Raw genomic sequence first — 21,898 nt, forward strand, 5'->3', positions numbered from 1 at the left:
TGCCTGCAGTTTCAAAGACCACGCCTGAGAAAACTGATGCAAGGATCTTTCAAGGGACATTTATATGCGTCTGAGCGTGAAACCGCAGGAGGTTTCTTCGACAGTGTTGATAGAAGAATGAGACAGGGAGAAGCAAAGAAAAAAATCGTAAAGAAAAAGTGCAAAAGGTAAACGAAAGAGTTTGTGGTGGATGTCCACGATTATAAACCGAACATCACCGCAACCAAACACCGCGCACATTTACAGCACAAATACGGTGGCGATGTAGAAGAAGGAGTTGAAAGTCTCTCTCTGGCTGCTTAAAATGATTTCTCTGCTACCGTAACGCGCGGGCGTATCATAACGATATTTGAACGCGCTTCAACGGTATAATATTCATTTATCATTTTGCCACGTTGGACACGTACTTCGATTTAGACCCACGAGTGCCTTTCATATCAGCTTAAAGGGACGTCATACAATCCCCACAATAGCCAAAGAGGCAAGTTACTTTAGCACTTTTAAAAACAGCACAACACGAATATTAAAATCTGCGTGTGTCAAGTGCTCCATTTTCCCTTTCGTCGCCAAAAACTTTTCTCGTTTATCAGTCGACTCTGAGTCTACCCACGTCGCGCGGATGGATAGTCAAACAGATTCGGTTTCAAACTATTTCATTGTTTGTCAAGCCCCTCGTCGATATTTATTCAAAACCAGTGTTCACTGGGAACGTGCCAACGCACACGAGACCCGAGTCATTTTGTGTATCATGAACATAACCACCATCGACCTACCGTTGTTAACCGCGGTATTTTCGAGAAGCCTCTTATCAGACCCTCCAAGTATCAGGAACCATGAGTACTAGGTAAACTTTGATCAGTGTAACCTCAAGACCTGTACCATCGGCACCAACGTTGAACAGTGCAGTCTTCTGGTGTCGGAACTTTGACGGTAGGCCATAACTTTTTTCGAACAAGTTTGCGGCTTGTTGGGTTCATGATATTATACATAGGTACACGGCAGGATGGCAAAGAAGTTGAAGAACAAAAAAATAACGCTAGGGAAAATAGACGTAGACCTGCAAGCTGTCGGTGATTCAGAGCAAGCTGCGATGCCTTTATCATAGGAAGGCAAGACTCGTAAATTCTTACGGGTAGAGTTAATCCGCAAGGCATGTAGCCTCTCAAAGAAGCCGAAGGTTCTCGCTCGGTATTAGTTTCATCTTCACGATCTTCACCTACCGTACAGAACAAGACTATGGTGTAATACCCATGTGAACGCTGCGGGTTACCCCAAGAGGAAGTCATTTGTAATTAGATAAATAATGGGTGATGTAATCGAACGGTGCTTTACAATGTTCAACTTACTTTGTTACATTACGCTCAGGCTATCGGGTTGTTGCTTGGCTAACAATAGACAAGTTCGTCGATACCAATGCATTCGTCGAGTCGAAACCTGCAGAGATGATCGTGCAGGCCAATTTACAAGTAGCAATTTACCCTCCATTATTAAATGATCTGCCGTTCGGAGGTATCTGGACATGAAATTTTGACAGATCGTGATTTCAGGCTGAAATATCTGAGAGACAAACGGACCGCGGTTACGAGAGCAGCCTGCATCGATTGTTTCGAAGGGAGTTTGGCCGGGAATTGTTGCGGAAAGCGTTGACCTTGGCAACTCGCGGAGTTCATCTCCTTTGTCCTTTGTGGCCTGTGGGTACGCTATAGGAGATCGGTTGAGATGTGTTGCATAAGGCGGGGATGCCTGCCTGCAGCGGCAGACAACTCGGCCGTTTAATAGCATTCGTTGCTTCGTTCCCTCGACCTGCAGCATCGACGAGACTCGTGCCTCGGAATTCCGCTATAAGTGTCCACAATACTATTCCGTACGCAAATTAGAGCAGATTATTCCACGAAGCGGTTAGCACGGCTAATTCGCTCCGCTTTGCAGGCAGAGTTTCGCAGCGAATGCCTTGGCGCGTTCCGTCGCAATTTAAGAATTCAAAAAAGTACCAACGTCGATCGTCGCAATTACGCGACTTCAACAGCTACATGCCTCGGAATGTTTCACAGGGCGACCCGGTTGACACAAATTCGAACTTAATTGATTACGAACCGAGTCTTGCCAATGATTATTCACCGTGTAAGATCGAATGTGATCCTTATCTCAAGCAGATACAAGTCGCGTCGGACAGTCTCGAATTTTTAATTCGAATGTATCAGAAATAAAGTGATATTCTACGAGGGAATTAGCGTCGACAAGTTTATTCAAATCAGTCGCTAGTTCATGTTTCACTTGTCAAAAACGGTTTGTACACAATTATAACTGGGATTCTGTTCTGGTCGTTGGTCGGAAATTCGGTGTATCAGATGATTTGTAAAAAATATAAGAACTTCGTGCACACTGGGAGAAAATAATGATGGATATAATTTCAACAAATTGTACGAAAAAGAAGAAAGCTCCTGCAAATTAAGTTTGAGAAGAAACCGCGTCTCGGCAAAGGTAAATACTTCAGTAAGATAATGCGTTGTTACCTGCGGGACACCAAAGTTTACTTCGTTAGTTAAACCGGCTTGAAATCTCACCGTGGTAACCGTTCTTTCGTTGCAGTTGTTTCGTGACAGAAGCCACATGTCATTCCAGTAAAAAGGTCGCAATCTTGCGTCACCACCTGCCACCTGACATCCAGAAGTTAAACACACACACGCTCAAATCTCGTGCACCATTTATGTACTGCATGAAAATTACATCCGAGCTAACAGTAAACTTTTTCTCTTGAAATTTCAGATAACTCACGAGGTTACCACAAGTCAAAACTGCATTTCCGCATTTCCTCTTTCCCGTACTCGACAACTTTGCACCGACAGTAAATCGCACAAATATTGCCGAAGAAGCCCAAACTTTTTCTTGTAACGTTTCTCTAGAACATGAACTTGGTAAGTGTGCTATGAGAGAAACGAGCTTTTGCTTATCGCACGATTCTTTAATAAATTGTTGAAAAAAGACTAAGATAAATACGTTCCGAGTTGAACGTAAAAAAGGCGAATCTTGCAGAAAATTACACGAGATAAGAGAACAAAATTCAGGGATTCGAGTAGAAAAATCGTGCATGGATATTTTGTAAACACGTTTCAATGTATGCGAAATAAGTACCATTTGCTACTCTGAAATAAGTTGTAGACGAAATGAGTCGATGTTCTGGAAAGCATACGTTATAAGCACCTAAAAATGGACCGAATTAATCGTGAGGCACAGAAAAGATTCACCTGCTCGATATGGATACGGTGGTATATTTACTCTGACCGTGTACCATCTTGAATATACATCTATATGTAGGTACCTTTATAATTCCATATACAGCAGGAAGGTGCAGCTGTCGTCTTTATGCCGGCCACCCGCCCATTCGCCCGCGCATATCCAAGTCACGACGAATAAAGAACGCAGCTCTTGCTTGGGTTATTCTATCGCGTGGTAACCGCCACGTGAGAACAATAAAAGTTTAATTTATATACCGACATTCGTCGTCACTCTGAATGAAACATTGTGGACGTAAATGCGAGTGCGCCTATGCCTACAGGAATGGCAGCGGGAACTCGGGACCATATCCCGTCTTTCTATAAGAGGAAATAACCCTCCGAACAAGAAGCGGAAGAACCAGACACCCAAGCTCAGAGAAACTGAAGAAAACCTTGCGGCAGTAAAGTTTCTCAACTTATTTCAAGACTTTGTACATCAGGATCGTGGCAAGCCTTAAATTATAGGTAAAGCCTGGGAGTCGGGTACACGTCGAGAAAAATTCTTTTTAAACCATCTATGAAACTAAATTTGATACAGCGCAATTTAAATCGCCGATGTCAGACGTAAACGTAAACAAGACGAACACTGAGAAAAATTTCGTTTCTTACAGTAACTATAAAAATTCAGTCAAACAGGTATCGTTAAAACAACTGTTTGAATATTGTTGGAATTACGAAAAACGAGGTACGCGTAGCCATTTTGCGCTATTGTCGATCCTTTTTTGGTAATTGCAACGCAAAATCAGTATGTTCGGTTTACTCCAGTTTTTTAGTTAAATAAGGCTTCAACGTCAATTTATTGTTGCACAAACATTAAATTTTCGCAACGGTTACAAGACAATATAGTAACAGTGCTCGTAATGAGAAAGAATAGTAACGGATACTAGACTTTCCGGTAACAGCTACAAAACTAATTTGCATTTTGTACCTGAAACTATATTTTTCGATTGTGGTAAAAAATGAAAATACTTAAGGACTGGACGGTAACCGGAACTAAAAATTCCTATCATGGCAGAGAACGAGAGAAAACCTTTTGCGTAATGTAATTACAAATCACTCGTTCTTATCGTACTATAACTCCGTTTTATAACGTTCATGAAACAATTGAATCTCGCAAAACCCGATTCAAAGGATAAACCGAGTACGGAAGAAGCACTGTAAATGACTTTCTCGGTGTTCACCCTCAACGAGTCACACTATTTCGAATTGCTTATCAATCAATCGTGCAGTTACAAAGCATTTTTAGAGGATGCCCAGTAAAGTCAGACACGGGAAACTCGAGGCATGTCAAACGTCAAGCTCGATGAAAAGCATGGCGCGTCATTTACAGTGTCATGTCCTTGGATATGCATATGTATCAGCCTTTGATCATTCGGTGGAAGTCACTCGTGGAGTATCTTTTGCGCAGCTTGAGGTAGTCCACGTTCTGACGTGTAAACGAAGGCTGAAAGGACCGCGGGTGGGTCGGGTTGGTTCAAGGCCTAGGCACTACATTCCTCCTTGGTAAACCCAGCCTAACTTGACCTAAGCTAAGCCAACGAAACCAAGACCAAGCCCAACTCAACCCAACCCAACCCGAACCGAGCCCACTTCACGTTGCAACGATGGAACCACTCCCTCGCCGTACCGAATACTGATCGTCTTCGTCTCCCTTATGAGAGTAGAAATATATGGACCCGAGCTTACCGGCTTGTATATCCCACAACGAGGTGCATTGTGCTCTTGTTATTTATTACCCGTCTCAGTTTCGATCTTGTGCTTTCCTTTCCCTTGCGCTCTATCATTATGATCATTATTAGCAGCGTTTACCTGCGCACTGCAGTGCCATGGACCACGCGCTCCAGGAACAGAGCATCCACTGGGCACCTAATACATGTATGGATGTATATCGTCGGGCGTGAACTTCACATGTGAAACCTGCACAGCGGAGCTCTAGAGTGGAAAACTGTTCGTTGCATATTTGCGAGTGGAGAGGAGAGTGTATGAGGAGTTTTTATTTGCTTTGAACGGCGCACCTGCAACCGTCAATTATGTGTTTCAGGTATGCAGAACTTTAAAAATTCTGACTCTGTAATGTGAATCTATTCAAGGGCACCGGTACTTTCAACAAATTTAACTCATTTTCAGTACAAAATTGACTTATTTATTAATCGAAGTTCATTACACAGCAAACAAATTTTTGGACCAAAATATTTGTATCGTAAGGATTTTTTCGTACTAATGGCCCAATTCATCCTTTCGATGCGTCATATCCAGCATCGATGAACCATTCTCATCATTTGAGTGCAGGGTTTTGAATACAAAATTCATGCGAGTAATTACGATGATTTGCTTTATGTTGAGAAAAAATCAGTAATTTACAAATAGCTTGGCACATTTTTTTCCGATTCCTCACATTTATACGACAATGAATGGTTCATGGGAGGATATTAGGCATCGAAAGGATGAATTGGGCCATAAGTGTGGGAAAAATCCTTGCAGCACAAATTGTTTTTCTCCAAATACTTTTTCGATGTGAAATGAACTTTGATTAAGAAATACGTCGATTTTGTACTGGGTACATTTTTCTTTTGAAAGTAGCAGTATTGGTCCCCCTCAGAGATGTGGTCAGACGTTGAAGAATATCAATCTGCTTTTATTGACTTCGGATAGAAAACTCCATATATATACGTCTCACAGAATCTTGTTGAATAGAAGCATGATGGATCTGATTCTTATTGTGGTAATAAGGAAGAAAAAGGTTTTGGTCCATGTCTTGTTCTCATACGCGAAGGATGAAATCAAATTCTTCGTGAATAGATCCTTGCGATTTCGCTTCCGTACTGTATGCAGTCTGTGAACAATAACTGCAAGCTTCTCGGTACTAGAGATCTGCGGGAACCCTAGAAAGCTGTTATTGCGTTTCTGTGAGACAGAAGTTAACGTGAAAAGATGAAGTAATTATAAGAGATATCGAAGGCTTGCCGAGTCGAATAGATAGATCAAAGTGGTTGACCACAGAGTCAGGCAATCTAACGTTCCCGTAGTTAAAGATGACTAGAAGCTGAGATCGATACCTACCTTTTGCACGTAAACGTGAGTTGCATGCGGTTATGGATAGGTATACGTGTGCGTATTGTATGTCCCGCAATCTGTATCAGTAATCAAGATATTCTGTACAGTCTAAACGAGGTTGAATCCAACCATATAGTTATATGCAACGTCGAGAAGATGAAGTTGAACGTCAAGATAATGGACCGACTTTCGAGAACTTTTTAATACAAGAGCGGAACTTTTGTAATATAAGCGAATGACTAGATAAGAATTTCAGAGGTATTTTCAATCAATCATCTGCACCGTATGGCACCACGGTCAGGAAAAATACCGTTTAGAAAACCTAGATCATACTCTGTGCCCTAGGTGCGTACCAACTTCAGTTTGCCAGCTGTGGTGACAGTAAAGAACTTCCTCTGAATGCCTCTGCCATGTTTGAGCTACCTATCCACTATTCGATCCTCATTCGTACAACTTGCAAGTCACCGTTCTTCTCTACGCTATCCTGTCTGACCAATGTAAGTTGAATATCATTTTACACACATGGACCGCGTACCTGTAACTCACATCACGAAAACGAGTTTCCAGTTTTTACACCGATGCATCCAGAAATTCGTGTCAGATTTTGACACTCATGTGGATGTAGGATATTGGTTAGGATCAGGATTATAGGATTAAGCGATATGGAAACTAAAGGAATTTGTCGAAGGATTGGGCGACCTTGGCAGGTACTTCGTATCCATGTTCATGGATACATCGTTGTGTTTGCCTTTGAAAACTCTTTGGCCAAGACAACAATGGTACCTTGTAACCGTTCCGTGTGAACAAAATCAGTCTGCACTTCTATTATATATTATACCGGTTCTAACACCGCCAAGCAGCTTGATAATTTACAATGAACTTAGCAAAGATTTACAGAGAAAATCCTACTGGCTTGGCACCGATATCTAAGCGGCCATTTTACGATCAGTTTAATGAACCATCGATCGTCCAACTCGCGCATGTTTATTGCGGATTTCTGTACTAAATCGTGCATTTACTACCATTGCCTTGGAATAAAGTAGACCAGATTGCGCGCGGGAAAATATCCGTTTCTTCAGCGTGTAGGTTGACTAGGTCTCGCGGGAATTAGAAGAGTCATTAATGTTTTTAATCCCGGCATCGGTCTCTGCTGTGATGCTTGGTGGGCCGTGTTCACGTCAGTCAGGCTTATCGGCCCGGTGATGAGCATGTATCATATTATACGAACGAGTTTAATCCTATTCTGGTTCTACTTGAAGCGACCCCTCGCTATCGGTTGCAACATAGCTGCATAAATGCGCGTCACGAATTTAGTAAGGCAATTAATTCTGAAACAAACGTCCCGGACTACTGGTAATGCTGTTTGCAGTGTTATTCACGTCGGGACAAGTTTTATCTGTATTTTTATCGAACTACAACGAGAACTTGGATGATCACATAATAAAATACGGAAAATATGTCAGTCATACCTCAGTAAATTCTTTACAACGTCTACTCCCTCAGAATAGCAATTTAGCAGATACATTTTTTGTGAAGAGCTGAACAGCAGCGGATAGGCGTGATAACAACTTACTGTGTCACACTTGACTGCATTTTGTACCTCTCTTCAAAGCGGATCGTTTAATTTGTGAGTTATCTCTACGATTCGTCTCGAGATCTAATGGTACTAGAGTGAATACCTGACCACGGTCACCTTCATCTGTTACTAATATTCATCCGTTTAATATTATACAGACGCACGTCCGTGTAATCCTATTGAAATTTGCCGCAGTAAAACATGGTTGTAAGATTCATTAGCCGTTTCAGCTGATTAATGGCAGCGTCGAATCAAACGAAAAATATTATTCTATTACAAGTATTTCTTTTTTATCCTCACGCCGTACGTTTACTAGATTACGAGGTGAATTAAATTATTTCATTTTTCGTTTGCAGACGGTACGTATAATGCCACCCACAACGCAGCACTGTACACGGCATCTTATATGTATACAAAAAACGTTGATACGTACAATCTAATCTCATTATCGGTGTGTATATACGGAATCGAATAAAAATGAAGCGTACGTACTTTCTGTTATTAATTACATCGCACAGTCCCCCCTGGGAGGTAGTAGAATCGCCTGGAGCGCAATGATTAATTCAAACGTTGAAATAAATAGGTAAGATAAGTTTTATCCCTGGATGATGAATTTCTCGAAAATCCCACGGTGCTTGTAGGATTACAGGTAGATATACGACTGTTCGTTCAGTATCCGTTTGATGCTTAAGTACTGGTCGCAATGTAGTTCCTAATGAAAATGTCTTCATGCGAACAGGTTTGTTGCACTTCACCCTAATCGGATGGACGTTTGCGGCAAAAGTACATTTCTCGATTATCTTTAATAAGCTTCAGCGTAAAACGAATCATTGGTTATTTTCACCAAAGTGTCATAATTACAGAGGTACAGTAGACTGCTCCAGATGTGCGGGGATCTTTATGAGCTTTTGCAAAAGAATCTCTTCTTACAGCGGAGCCGATCAAGGGGCCGTGGTATGCAACGAAGCAATTATCACGAGATCGTAACGAGACCGGGAAAGAACTTTTCACGGCTGTTTTAATTACTTCAGTAATTCGCTGCTGCTGCTGATGTTACGGCGTACAGACTGCTACTCTCGATTAAATTATACCGTCTGTTGTTTGCGTTGAAAAATTCCAAACCATGGCCGCTTTTAAAACCGTCGCACTCGGTTATGAAATACTTGTAACGTACAAGCCATCGAAGGGTATAAATTAAACTACTTTGTGAGTACACTCCTGGTGCCCGATAGGAAGACGTCGTCCTCTCAAATGCAGCATCGCTTCAAGTCGCCGGTGTAATAACTGTTAATGATAGGTCCTGGATTCACGATGACTGCATACGAGCGTTTGTGTGTGTATATGTGTGGGTACTTCACGAGTATGAGTCGCGTAATAAATTTAAGTGCCTTCCTTTCATCCTGTTCCTGGGAATGGTGCACGGCGCTCTCGATTCTGATCAGTAATTGTATCAGTAATAGTCTTCGAAAACCAATGACAACTGATTGTTATTGCGATGAAGACTTATTGAAGTCACCGAACGGTCAGTATACGTTGTTCAATTTTCGATTGTAGTTTTAACCGCATAGTCCTGCGTTACAGTCGCTCTTGTATGGATAGGTACTGGCAGGGTTGGAAGCAGCTTCTTGACACGTACAAATCGCTACCATACGTTGCGTAATAAACTATCGCGAAGTTGTGGAAGGGAAGATGTGTTACGGGAGTACATCTGCTTGAATCTGATAATGGTGGTGCAGCAAGTTGGAGAAAATAACAGAGTTGAAATTGCGTAAAGAGTGTTCTTGAGTATACGTGTAATTGCAGGTGAGGAAGTGAACTTGCATTAATGGAAGCCTTTGGCTAAGGCGATAGATTAGAGGGAAAGAGACGTGCCTCGGGCTTCCGATTGGTTAACAACGCCATTTCGAAGCAGACCTTATACACCGTGTTGGTGAGCGGACATTGGCCGAGGGTTCGTTATAGTTTAGAGAACACCGCGCTGAATCGGGCTCGATCAATCCTTAGGAAAATCGAAATCAACGTACAAATAATTGCTTCATTAGTGAGATATATTGGTTTCGCCTTCAGAGCACTGTCGGCGTTTTCCCCTCGAAACACTTGTGAGGGTTCCTACACAGGGTTCGTAGGCTTTTTGGAACCCGAAATTCCCTGACTTTTCCAGGTGTTCCAGCGTGAATATATGATTTTTTTCAGTAACCTTCCAAGAAATATGCCGCTGATTAATGACAATTTTTTTGTATATTAATACTAATACCTTCAATATTACCTAGTAATTAAGTTACTGACCGACTACTAATTTACCAACAACAGCCAGCGATTTTCAGTAAGAAAAAAACGAAAGTAGGTTTGACATCAAGTAATGTACGTATAAGAACGAGTTTATTTCTTCAAGAAACTTAAAATTCCAATTTTATTTTCGAAATTCCCTGACTTTTCCCCGACTTTTCCCTGCTGTAAGAAACTCCCCGAGTTTTCCTGGTTTTCCAGGTTTTCCCTGTGCGTACGAATCCTGTTACAGCCATGAAGAAGAAAAGCACGCTATTTTCTAGTTGACGCAGGCAATTTCTGACTGGAATAGGTACGTGCCAACTTGTCTGACAAGTCGTTGGCACGCGACAGTGACAATTTGAAGAGTTGGACCCGTCGTGGTACTAGATATGCTTATCATCTCTGGGAAAAGTGTTTAATCGACCAAAATTAATGACCTACTGCCGGCGCCGCTTGAGCTTACGACCAGACCTGGAGAAAGTTATACTATGAGGATGAACCGCCGCGTGCCGCGTCGTTCTTCGCTAACCACAGTCCTCGGATCCCGGTAAATTAATCGATGTTAAAGGACGGTATTTCCTCCCGACTTTGTACCTACCTATCTACCTGAGCTGCATTCTCACTCGGTGCTTGCTGCACTTCGCTGTAAAGCGTTATGGCTCAACTTCAACCGAGCTGACTATTATCCAGAGCTCGGTGGTAAAGAAATCCACCAGTTTTTGTACTATCGATACTTTTCAGGCGAGAAAACGGTTTGTTACACAGGGGATAAGTGGAAAAAATTGGAGTGAGCGCGTGAAGCTACGGGTATATATCATATTTTTACAGCATGTGAAGTTCGTAGGAGATTACTGATTGAAGTTCGTAAATTCAATACCTTTGACCCTGTGATTTATACCGCACCTATTACACATCTAATTCATTTGTACTTTCAAGAGTATAATTAATTGGCCTGTGCATCGGCAACCGATAATTTTATAGAGAGACGGGCACGTGGAGTCGAAAACCCGACCCACAGGGCCAGGAACCGTAAACGAGTAGCATTCCAGGACGCAGCGAAACCTAACGGTGCGTTTGCGAAACACTCAACCAGTGACTACTGGTGCCTTAATATATGAATAGAACAGTGAACGCAGGACCGTGAGCAGGCCAGGCTGGTTTGGGTGGTGGAACGCTTCCGAACATCATCAACTTCCAGTTTTTTTTTTACTGTTATTGCTTGTCCTGCATCGCCGCAGTGCTTTTTGTCAACTGACAGAGGCGATGGCCGAAGATAGGACCGAGTCATTAGCTAGGTATGCATGCTGAGTGAACTACTGTGTACACGAGGAATGTTTTTTTTTTTAATGAAGAATGAACGGTGATAAATTCATATCATTCCCGTTGTTTCTATCAAGGAGGTTGAACCTAGTGGAGCGATTGGTGATACCAGAATCTGCTGCTGGTGGTTCGCGAAATCCAGAGGGTCCGCGACACTTGATAGCGCTGAAACTCCTAAGTACAAAGACGGACGAGTCCTCAACGGGAACTGACGGAGAGGTCATAGACTTCGCAGCTGTTGTAGTCAGCCTGGTGACGGAGAATATCGTCGCTGCGTTTCATCAGCACGTAATGCCAACCGAGCAACCAACTTTGTCAAGCCATTGTGTGCAATCTACCGGAGTATCACAGGAAGCCGCGGATAACGGAGTACCTTTGAAAACTTGCCTCATGTTGTATTCGAATTGGCTTGTGAAACTGGAGAAGGACGTTGGCTTGAAATTACCGTCGAAGCAAGACCCTAAAAATCCCGTTACGATCCCGGTGACCTGGTCCGATTTGGACTTGGGAACGTGCCTGCCGATCGAAGCCAGGAGAAAACGACTCGTTTACGTTAAGCATTTGTCTACTTGGCTCGATTTGCGTGCTATATGGATTGAACATTACAACACGTTACCTAGAAATATGAGAGACGCGATGGCCAGGATGAAATTAAAATGGAAGGAGAAAGAATATCTTAGCTTAGAGTATGCGACTAACATAGCAAACCTTGCCTTGGCCATGCGCGAGAAGGGATGCGAACTGAAAATCACGTCAAGCGTTTGACCTCTAACACACGTCTGACGATGAAATATATCCAACAAAAATTTTTTGTAAGGGAAATAGTTTTGCGAAAAATTTTTCCTTAGGATTGCGATGGTTGAGATTAAAGATATTTATATCAAAATTGTTTACCGTACATTGATTAATCCCGTATTAGAAAGATTTGCATGCAATTCATTGACGTTTTCTGCGTGTATGCATACCGCTATTTGTAATTATGCAAATTTACTCGATGCAGTCAACATGGTGTGTAAATTTTCCACGACATATAAATTTACAGTTAGATGACCTTAATAATAGTAGTCGGACTTTTTGTGGTGTGAAATTACTATGTTTAAATTCCCTCATACTTTCAGTCCGGTAGTTGGTTACATGCATCGAATGCCATCGCAGAAAGTCTAACAACACCATCGCAACTGCATGTTGTACCTTCGTACACAAGCTAGTGTACCAGTCGCCACATCGGCGTTGTTCTAGCAAGAAATCTCGTGCTGCTTTACAATATGTTTATGATCTGCGCATAATCGCTTATAAAATAAAGTTGTGTGCACTCGTAGACTCGTTTGAGAAGGTTATAGATACAAGTGTAATAGGTATCGTAAAAACGGTAGCTTGGTATCGTATCACTGAAGTTTTACGCTTCACACTACCGGGCGGCCGATCTTCCGCGAGATTGCCAGTCTCACCGAAGAATGAAGTGAAAAATAAGCGATAGCCGTCAAAAAGGGATACGAAAGTAAGTTTAGAAGCGTTGAAAATCCTGTTGGGTTCACGTTTACGGAGCAAAGGTCCTGCTGGCTTTAACGTTCACGACGCCACAAACACGCTTCAGCCATCGGCCATGTGCGGGCTAGAGGGTCACGGAGCACCGCCGGGATCACAGTTCGGACCTACATTACCATTATTTCTTAGAGGAGGCTGCAAGAGTGCAGAGGAGTCTAGACTAAAGTTATTCCTCCGTTAACCAGAGGGTTACGAAGCAGGCTACGTGGTGCGGAGTATTTGCCGTGAAAACATCGCCGGCATGGCGCACCTAGACATTATTGCTTCCTCTCCTCGTTACGGCGCATTGTTCCTCCGCCCATATTCAACATTGTTCACTTTTACAGCTATAACATGTCCGATGTGGGTATCCACTCTCACTACGGTAGCCTGAATCGATTGACGTTGCTCAGAACGTGTATATTCCTCGTGCATTTATCCCAGCGGTTAAAACGTGCACGACACCACGTGTCGTTGCGGAATTTCAACGCGAGGTGCATTTGTACCTCGCCCTGGGTGCTGTTTCCATTCAGGTCTATACGCAGGGTATCCGTATTTGAGGTCGGTCTAACCACGAGTCTGACAATACAGGGGCATTCAAACGAAAGCCAGTTTTCCAATGTGCGCTCCGTCCGCAGGTGAGGAAATAAAGCCAAAGCTGACGTGAGCCGCGGTGTGGATCTACCGCGCGTGAAACGATCTCTGAACGTTCAATTAAGCTCCAGGTCTACGGGGCAGAATCGTGGAAGTCGTGACAAAACAACACAGGACGGTCACTGTTAAGTTATTCTTCAGAATCCAGGAAATTCTCAGCTTCTACTTCCATTAAACGGTCAGCCGCAAATCTCAGGAGTGATCCAACGATACGCGAGGGTACAGTACCTACCTGCAACAGGACTCGAGACCAATTGGATATTGCATTTGACTCATCTGCAGCAATCAGCAGTTCCATTCCTCGCTCGTAATCGTAAAATTCAGTTTACTATTGAAGGCTACTTCACATTGGAAGAGTAATCTTCCCGCACAGATGTTTATAAGTGCTGCCGCAAATGCTGTAAGAAACTATGTAAGCATATACGGTAAGGTATAGGATCGATGAACGGCGCAGCGCTTTGTTATTAACGATTTATCATCCATTGAACTCGACTCAATTCCAGTTCCCACAATTCCGTCTCTTTGTACTCTATTTACAGTGGTTTATGTATAAGAGCAACCAGGATCCGCCTGTTCCAGACCTCGATTTCATAGCCTTTAACAACATCCCTAGCCTACAGCCTAGTCTTCGGAGTACCTCTAGGCCTCACGTGATTTACAAGAGTGAAACTAGATTGCCTTTATACGGTTTGCCGTTGAACTTTCGCCGATTTAGTTGCACCGCGATCGTGTACTCATGCCCATTCGGAAACATTCATTTCAGCTATTTAGTGCAGATTGCGGTTATGCATGCCCACGAAGGTGCGGTTGATTGTGAGAGTGTTTCTTCACGCGGTACATATTATCCGCACCATCACCGCAAGCCCGAAACACCTGCATTGTCTCATTGCATGCCGCGACGTAAAGGTGTGTACAGGTCTTTCGGTAGCCGTTGGCACAAACCCACTATAAACGGTGATTTTGTCTCTGTTTTGAACCAGTTTGAAATTGTTTTTCTCACCTCAACGCCCGGATATGCGTGAACAATGATCGCCACTGGATATATTTGGAGGGTGATGGATAAAAAAAAAATTAGATAATAATAAATAAAGAATGGAAGTAAATCCGTACACTCACTCAGCGATTGTAATACTTGGAGTTTAATTATAGATAGAAATCCGTAACAGGTATATCAGCCGTGCATATGGCTTAAAACGGACGATCGGATTCCTGTGTATAATTATGTTTGAGCTGGTAACGTTGTATTATTATACACTGCCGGACTGAACAAAGTTTACATCGAGGTTGGGCAGCGAATAATCATTATCGGCGTCGAGTAACTCGACGATAGGTTCAAATTATGCGTTCAAGAATTCGTGTATGTAATATATTCACGCGGCTGGGCCTTTCTTAAAAACATTCCAAAGGGCCACGACACAGTGCGTGCTTGTAATATGCAGCCACGCACATACGCTCTCGTTTGTTTAGGAATCTGTAGCATACTTTTCCCCTCCTATTTGGCTGCATTCAAGTAGGTATTAACTGCATGTTAGTGTTCACCAAGGCGGTCAACATCCTGCCCACTTCGTATTCCATCTTCGCGCGCATCACGCGGGGAATAACAAGAGTACCGCGGGTCAAAATACATCTCCAAAGTACATTGACTGAAAGGAGGATAATTTTTCAGCCTTACAAAAGCGGGAAAAATTACAAATAAATAATAAGCTACGACACCGGAGGTAAGAACTTGGCAGATATCGTTGAAAGTTGTACGTTACAATGGAACGAAATTAGCGATACTCGCCGACTTGTACGCGTGATGCGGCGAATCATGTTTATAAGATCACATCTAACACCTTTGCTAAGGTTGGTATAGACCGAATTAATTAGACTCTACCGATTAAGGAGTCCGATAACTTGCCGCTTAGAAAACGACCGTTTACGACCCGTCATTCTAAATCGTAACGATTTCTCACTCGTAACTAACCGATATTAACTACACATATATACCCATGCCTCGCATACCTCGTAACGAGAATGCAATTAATTATCGAGATGGTTCTTGTCATATTTATTTTACAACGCGTACCTGCATGCATGCGTAGTCAACTAACTATCCGTAGAAAGAAATTGACAGGAATTTGGTGCACCATCATCAAGTGTCAGGATGGCCGAGCGGTCTAAGGCGCCAGACTCAAGGATTCGTCCCTTACGCAGCCGAGCTGCGCATCAGAGGCTTCTGGTCCGCTCTGCGGGCGTGGGTTCGAATCCCACTTCTGACAGAAATTTTTTCTCCTTTTATTCCATCGTTCGGGATTATTTTTCAGCGGTGGTTTCACCTCTGTGACGTCGAGTCGTACATTATAGGTATTAATGCTCATTCGTACACCTTTACCCCATGTTAACGCTCGTCAGAAACACGCTGCATGCGGAGAAGATGTGGCACTGCATTATCGTAAAGTTTTTATAGTTTGCCTCTATAAATTAGATGTGTAAAATCGAATATCTCCAGTAGAAGTCGGTCTTCTGTAACTGACTGTTATTTTCTTGCCAAGTTTTTTTCGTCTTTGCATGTTACACGGGACGTCCAATAAGCCAAGACAGCTCATTGGCCGTCAGATTATTCATTATATCCATTTACGATGTGCTACTCGAGATTTTCCACTCTTTAAAGACGGGGAGTTCGAAATTGAGGTCGTATTCCGCTTATCAAGAGCCAAGAGAAAAGATTGTAAATAAGACGTTTGTTATCTTTGATTAAACTTGTAACTTGATTCATAAATATTAGGAAGTTTCAATTTTGTTATCCGTTGGTGGAAATTGATGTATTCATCGACTGTTAACCCTTCGAGTCACACGTCATTGTGCCAAGTCAATTTTTATAACAAGATAGTATTCCATGGTTTTTAAGGTCGCTGATTACGAATCTGAGATCAGATTTAAAAAATTCAAGATGGGGGATCTAAAATGGCGGACGAAAATATCGAGTAGTGAAAATCTATTAGTATACTAACAGAAATAAAAGAAAAACCGCAAATAGATTTTAAAGTTCTCTAAATATAAAAAAAAAATGGATATAAAATAGGTGGTGAGAATACTTACCACTGTAACTCAAAGGGTTAAAAATGTACAGGCGTGTAGGGTGAAATCGTGCCAGGTTAATGAAAATGATACAAATTGTTCTTGCTTTTATTTTGATCACCTGTGTAAAGTTCGAAAGCAATGATCTCAACCATACTGGAGTTATTTTCCTTCTAATCTTTGTCATTTTACATTGATTCTTATGGGAAACTGTCATGATCAATGTGAAATCATGAAAAATTAAAAGTAAAAGAACTCCGATGTGGTTCAGACAATCACTTTCAAATTTTACACAGTTGTTTAAAATAGAAGTCAGAACGCCTGCACATCCATAAGCTCACTCGTGACAATATATATTGCATTGGATCCCACGTGAGACGATCCATAATTTCAAAATACTTTGCAAACTGGCATGGCAGGTAGTGGGCTGTGACTATAAATTGCACGATATGTATTGTGAAATATTGTGACTTGGAGATAAAGGTTGCGACGTTAATCGTGGCTGGTATGTCGATAACTCTGCCGCGCCTCCGCAAACCAATCGGATACGTTACGTATTTGACTCTCCGCTTGTTTCATTTGAATTCCGTGTTATCGCAACAGGCTTCAGCCAAATATTGTTCTTTATACATGCTATTTTGAAAAAGGAATAGAAAGGGGGATGGCGCTGGAACATAACATAATTTTATCCTACAGACACGTTTCCTTCGACTTATTTAGCACAAGGTGATCGTCAGTTATCATCCTGTCACCACTCGAACACGTTTTTTCCATTCACTGAAACTATTCAACATTGAATATGCTTATAAAAATTTATGCAGGTGATCGGTTTTGCGAACTGCCTCAACGTAACGGACAGAAAACAGTAATCATGTATTCCGACAAGGACTAGGTACCGTTCAACCAAAGAGAAGGGATCATGCTAATTGAAAATATGCTGCGAGCACAAGTTCCCTTTTCCCTTTTACAGCTAGATCGTTATAAACGAGCGGTGAACCGTGAATCGTGATTGATGAATGAGTGAGGTCTCTTGAAAGATTGACATTGCGCGCCTGGCGCAATTTCGCAGCATTCGACTTTCCCTCATTTTGCATTTTCTTCTTTGGCTTTACCTCTGCCTTGCAAAGTAATTGTTCGTGTAATGAGTGAAATAGGTAAAGATGACCATCACTTCCCAAGATCTTAAGACTTGATCCCCTTCGTCATTTTTCATCGCATTAGTGTGAAAATTACAGTCGGTGAGTATTCCTGTTTCATTGTAACATTATAACCATGATCAGTACATGCGATCACAGTCTTCAATTGTATAACCTATTCCAGAGTTTGATTTATACCGAGCATTGCGAACGACTTTCAAATGAGTGCATATTGCGATTGTGCAAGTGTTTATGCCGTAATAAATCAACCTGTCTACTAAGATCTAATCCCTGCCTTTCTGCTGCTTCCCAGAATCTAGGATGAACCATACGGTTCTATTCAAGACACGCTAACCCCGTATCAATTATATTTTTGAAATATGTTCTAGTACCGTTCATGTGTCTCCACAAGAATTGTATAAGCGATCATTAAATCAGTGTCAAAATTGTATCCCTTTGTCTTTAAAAAATTAGCAGTGACACGGAGCAGAGTGAATTTTTTCGATTGTCCATCTCAATTAATTATATTTATCATCAGAGATCGAACGTCATCATTTTCGCCTGTCAGAACTAACAACTGGCAGACGGTAGTGACAGGAGTGGACGACTGTACACACTAGAGGGACAGGTGAGTCTGAAGTCTGTTTAAAGTGCCGATAAGCCTGAGTAAAGCTGCAAGACGCGTTTATCGATGACGGCTGCAGTGCGCTATTCGGACGTAGATGAACAGATACAGCCAAAACGAGAAAATAGATTGCGTTGCAGCGAACCGCGTCGCGGTGAGTGAAGTCATTGATCGCTTGTCCGGAACCATTTGTATTCGGAACACTCGATTCCTCTCTTCTGATTGTCGGAGATCGCGGTTCGCGTCTCGGCTAACGAGGCAAAACTCTACGTTTCTTGAACCGCGATGAAAAGCTGTCGATTTCCATTGATGTTTCACCGCGGTCAGTCCGATAATAGCGTTACTTTTTCACGACAACCGTCGCATGTTTCTTCCGTTAAGCAGCTCGTCAATCATTGATTGGCAATCGGGACGTACTTGGAAAGAAAATGTCCAAGTAACGTTACTCCTCGTTTTACAGATCAGAAGAGAATTTCAAAGCTGTTTGTGGATATCGAAAGTTCTCCGCTCGTCGAAGGTCGTTTTCTTTTGTTCTTCGTTTCTAGCAACAATATTTTATATTATACCTATACCGATATTCTAACGCTGGTATGACGTAGAAGATTAAGCAAAATGAAAAATATTACCGTGTACAGTTTTCTTAGTATTAACACCGCAGCTGTCCAGCTGTGCGTGGAGCACCAATTTAATTCTGGACAGGTGTTAGAAACCTCGTTTGAACGGTTATGGCATGAGCATCGTACCGTGTATACCTACGTATAAGCTAGGTCCAGAAAAATAAGAGACCTGGTAATCCGTTAACAAATTTCATAAGAAAAGCCGATTTCCAATCGAGTTATTTATCAAATGGGTTCTAGAAGATTTTAAAACGAGCGTGGCAGATTTCTAATCAACTGAAAAAGATTCTCCTTTAGGAATTTCGAAAGCTTGTTAGACCGTAAATAGCACATTTATCCGGGATACGTATAATGTTTTTTCTACGGCGTTGGTGAACTCATGGGGATTTATTGAGAAGGCCATAAGAACTCGGTCAATCGCATTATATACCGGTGAACTATACCTACCTACCACTTAATGACTCCCATTAATGTTTTACTCGATCACGAGATCGGAATGAAGTACTGTTCATTCGTTTGTTACTGTAACGTTCAACTTCGATCCACGTTTCAAAAATACGTTACGAAATCACAACTCTGAAGTGAATTTTGTTCGAAGATGTATCTTCGTGACGAATTTCTCGCCAATCAAGCCAAAATTTGCATTGTCGCGCAATTTCCTCGATTCTCTTTTCTACTCACAATCAGCCTTCGAGACAGTCGTTGATTCTTCTTTGGACCGGAATGACATCTATGGGAAATGGTTAGGGTAGAAGTGCGTGTGTAGTTAACAAAATCGGAGAGTTCTCGAGACTCTCGATCCTTGCAGACAGGCCCTGGCAGTACGGAGGAGAATCCGGTTGGTTTACTTTTTGTCCCAACACTCGCCCCTCGGATACATTGCAATTTCCCTCTTTCAATCCGAGACGTAGGAAGGCAGGCATCGAGAAACCGAGTCTGTCTTCGGGTGTCGTTGCAGGACTGCCGCAGCTGGCGCCCGTTACATGCTCTACGAACGGGCCCTTTGACATTTGCATCCTGTACACCGAGTTCGCCAATCGAGATAGGACTCGTTCGCTAGTTGCCCGATTAAATCGCTTATGGGGACTAGCTGCAGCACGTAGCTATGCGGCGTGTAATTCTGTCTACAACTACATATCCCGTACGTGCTCCACTGCACGATACTTCTGTTTCGACTTTCAAGTCTTATCTATTCGCGGTTTTGCGAGAGCTTCGCAAGTGGCTCGTGATCCGAACTGGCGAAGACGAAAAAAAATATTCCCGTTGCAAGTAAGGTTTTTGCCAAATTATGTAAAACGGTAGTGAAACGATAGTTGGATACACTTATGCGTCACGTTTTTAATAGTTTTATCACCATTTACATTGAGCCGAGGCATTGAACATTATACGAGGTATTATAAATTCGCTTCATTGTCGATTCTTTCGCGGGAGGCACGGGATTGGCGATATGCAACGCGAATAACTCTGTAATTCAGCGAGAAATTATCGTGTTTCACGGCGATACGGAATTGCGAGAAATCGCGATTTGTTGTGCGATATGGAGCGCGGAGTTTCGCTCGTTATAATATGCGTTATAGATTTGCCGGTGATCAGTGATCCGAGATAAGAATATGAGCTGTAATTTCGCAAAGTTCGGGGTTAAAATACGGAGGGGGGAGAAAGGGGAGAGAAATTGAACAAAACGAATCTGTACAGGAACGTGTGATCGTTACTCGGTAATACCGCCGATTACTCCCAGTTTCATTCTGGGGGAATTCGCTTTTTATCCCTCACGAAGGCTCTCACGAAGGACACGCATTGCAGCTTCATTCCCACGTCCGCATCGCTGCAGCTCCTTCCTTTGGCTCATCCATGAACGAATCGTGAAACTCGAGGGATACATGAACTTGTACGGTGCGTCATGATACAATGTACAGCAGCAACCTGTAACTATTTGTCGGACTTCCCCTTTTTCAGGTCACGATGCAAGGAGCAACGGCTTCACGTTAATCATATTCTTTCGAAGTAACCTACAGGACGCTAATTGATCCCTTAGGTAGAACAGCGGCACCACACGCTTTACCAATTCCCGACATAACCGTCTACGTTATAAATAGCACTACTTTACACTGCTTCTCTGGTAGGTTGCTCGGTATAAAACAGTTTTCACATTTTCACTGATTTGTTTTTACCCCAGTGGAAATAAGAATCTTGTTCAAACGATCCGGAATATCCAATTAGAAAAAAAAAGTTCATTGAAAAGGTGAAACCTGAAGCAAGACAGCGTCCTAGACTTGTTCCGGATAAAGTTTGCTACTAATGAACAGAATACCAGTATGGTGCCTATGTGTCAAAGGCTCAGAATCATTAACTTACGATATTCAGACATTCCAATGTTTTTTTTCATATTCGGTATATCAATTCTTGGCAGTAGTACCAGCCGTAATGCCTGCGTGAAAGTTGTGGTTCAGATAGAACCTGACAACTGTGAAAACTGATGTTTCATCGGTGATATTGGGTAAGCAAATTTTTGGAAATCAATTGGGCGCAATTCCCAATCAATACTTAAGTGCGAGGTACATAATCGCCCGATTTTGGGTCATGGTTTAAGGCAGTGTGAGGTCCGAGACCTGGTTTACTTACAATGGTATCTTGTTTGCTGATATCCGCACCATGCTTGAGGAGAAGTTCGACAACTTCGAGATGGCCTTCGGCAGCAGCTCGTTGAAGCGGTGTGGAACCGGACTGTAACAAGAGAAGAGTAATAAAAAATTAACATCTGACAGGATGATAACACGGAGGTGACAGAT

General features: G+C 42.3%; 2 protein-coding genes and 1 non-coding gene across 9 annotated transcripts in view; 2 read left to right on the top strand and 1 right to left on the bottom strand.

The window, feature by feature from the left end:
- dgo (ankyrin repeat domain containing protein 6 diego) overlaps positions 1–21,898 on the bottom strand; it is an 88,143-nt gene that overhangs the window by 9,738 nt on the left and 56,507 nt on the right. For all 7 annotated transcript variants that reach the window (XM_046637292.2, XM_046637286.2, XM_046637277.2 and 4 more), the window contains one exon: positions 21,732–21,833. In XM_046637292.2, the coding sequence (XP_046493248.1) occupies positions 21,732–21,833 (102 nt within the window). The remainder of the gene's footprint in view (positions 1–21,731; positions 21,834–21,898) is intronic.
- Positions 11,321–12,345, top strand: LOC124224991 (ERI1 exoribonuclease 2-like). Its single transcript, XM_046637344.2, has 2 exons — positions 11,321–11,468; positions 11,571–12,345. The coding sequence occupies exons 1-2, from the start codon at positions 11,437–11,439 to the stop codon at positions 12,256–12,258; spliced, it is 720 nt and encodes a 239-aa protein (XP_046493300.1). The 5' UTR covers positions 11,321–11,436; the 3' UTR covers positions 12,259–12,345.
- Positions 15,812–15,932, top strand: TRNAL-CAA (transfer RNA leucine (anticodon CAA)). The gene is made up of 2 exons: positions 15,812–15,849; positions 15,888–15,932. It is a non-coding gene; the product is annotated as a tRNA-Leu (tRNA).

This window comes from Neodiprion pinetum, chromosome 1 (genome assembly GCF_021155775.2).
Source record: "Neodiprion pinetum isolate iyNeoPine1 chromosome 1, iyNeoPine1.2, whole genome shotgun sequence".
NCBI lineage: Eukaryota > Metazoa > Arthropoda > Insecta > Hymenoptera > Diprionidae > Neodiprion > Neodiprion pinetum.

Coding starts and splice junctions, on each gene's coding strand:
- LOC124224991 (XM_046637344.2), top strand. CDS start 11,437: ATGGCCGAAGATAGGACCGAGTCATTAGCTAG. Junction 11,469..11,570: donor AGGACCGAGTCATTAGCTAG/GTATGCATGCTG, acceptor GTTTCTATCAAG/GAGGTTGAACCTAGTGGAGC.